The following is a 1,442-nucleotide window of genomic DNA, read 5'->3' as shown; positions in this document are numbered from 1 at the left end:
CGATATGATGTGCTGATGCAGTCGACTACTATGAGCAACGAAAAAATTATAATGCATCACGTAATTTCGTAGGATCATGGCTGAACTATCTCACATTTAATAACGGCTACCATTCTATACATCATTTGTAATACTTTCATAGTGGCAACAGTCCCGTCGTTCTAGCCTCCACATATTTATCAGATATCCCAAGATGCACTGGTCTAGGTTACTATGGAGCATAATAAACAAATAAAGCCACATATCCACCCACAACTAGATCAGCAAAGTATCCATCAACTGTGCTTCGTGACCTGCATCGGTTGTTAATACTATTATAGATATCGGGGCATACATTTTCCGTGCCTTCATCTATCCTGGAGTACGATTGAGATATGATGGCAAACCTGTTGAGATAGACAGTGGGTATATGGCAAGGAATGGTCGTCTGAGCCCCTGTGTTTGAGGTACTAAGCCAGAGCCGGCCGATGAAGATTGGGTTACGCAGTATTATCCTAAGGGTAAGTCCTTCAAGGACTATAACGTTACTAAGATGGATGTACTAGATCATATTCATGTAGTAGTCATGGGTCATCTATGTAGGTACTCATGGCTATTGTCAAGCTTTTACCATTTAAGATCATCTGCCCGACCTACTCCGCAGTAACTAAGGTAGATTGATGCTTACTCATCGTAACGCTGCGGCGATTTTTATCACCAACAACAGTATGTGGTCGTAAGAGATGATATTATTATTATACCATTCAATCCGGAGCTAGGCTACGGGCATCATCATGTGAGTTATGTATTAGTCTATCCCTACTACAGCATTGAGTTATATTAACCGAGCTGTCCGAGTAGTACAGCATCAGCAGCTGAGGAAGGCGGAATGTCAGCTCCTTTACGGTTCCATTGATTCGTCCTTTATCCTCGAGAAGGATGACTAGTGCAGAAAATCTCGCTCCATCATCACATCGAACGACCCACGCGCTCAATGGCGTTCAATAGCCTTATTTCCCGTTTCCTCTAACAATGGCGATCGACTTTCAAGGGCTCCTTTAATGGGTCCAGGCTGACAGGCGGCAAGGGAAGGAGGGCACGATAACTACACCGAGAGGTGTATCACCACAGCCCGTATAAACTGCGTTCGAGAGGGTATTAATAAAGTAACACAGGTGAGGATAATAATAATGATAATAGTGGTGATAACGATATTCTTCTAGATTGCTACTGAGTTCGTATGATTTGCATAGGTACTGCCAGAGTCACTACTAGCCTTTATCATAGGCCAACCGATGTCATCTGGTAGTATCGGGGGACATTCGAGGCTAGTAGTAGCTAAGCAACTTGTTCAAAGCAAGTCCTATATGGCAGGCTTTGATAATGTTATTAGTGTACAGAATGTTGAGGCTTCCATAGTATCCAAATAGGAGGAAGTCGAGAATCCTCAATGAGTAACTAAT

At 42.8% G+C, this 1,442-nt stretch overlaps 1 protein-coding gene across 1 annotated transcript; it reads left to right on the top strand.

Moving 5' to 3' along the window:
- Positions 1 to 320: 320 nt before the first annotated feature.
- On the top strand, positions 321 to 651 carry Pmar_PMAR000506 (hypothetical protein; the record flags this gene model as incomplete). Its single annotated transcript, XM_002776458.1, has 3 exons — positions 321 to 401; positions 447 to 556; positions 583 to 651. Coding segments are annotated over 3 exons (260 nt in total), but the record flags the coding sequence as incomplete, so codon positions are not given.
- Positions 652 to 1,442: the final 791 nt, after the last annotated feature.

The sequence above is a fragment of the Perkinsus marinus genome (assembly GCF_000006405.1).
Source record: "Perkinsus marinus ATCC 50983 genomic scaffold scf_1104296953370, whole genome shotgun sequence".
NCBI lineage: Eukaryota > Perkinsozoa > Perkinsida > Perkinsidae > Perkinsus > Perkinsus marinus.
This window is presented reverse-complemented; position numbering and strand designations above follow the sequence as displayed.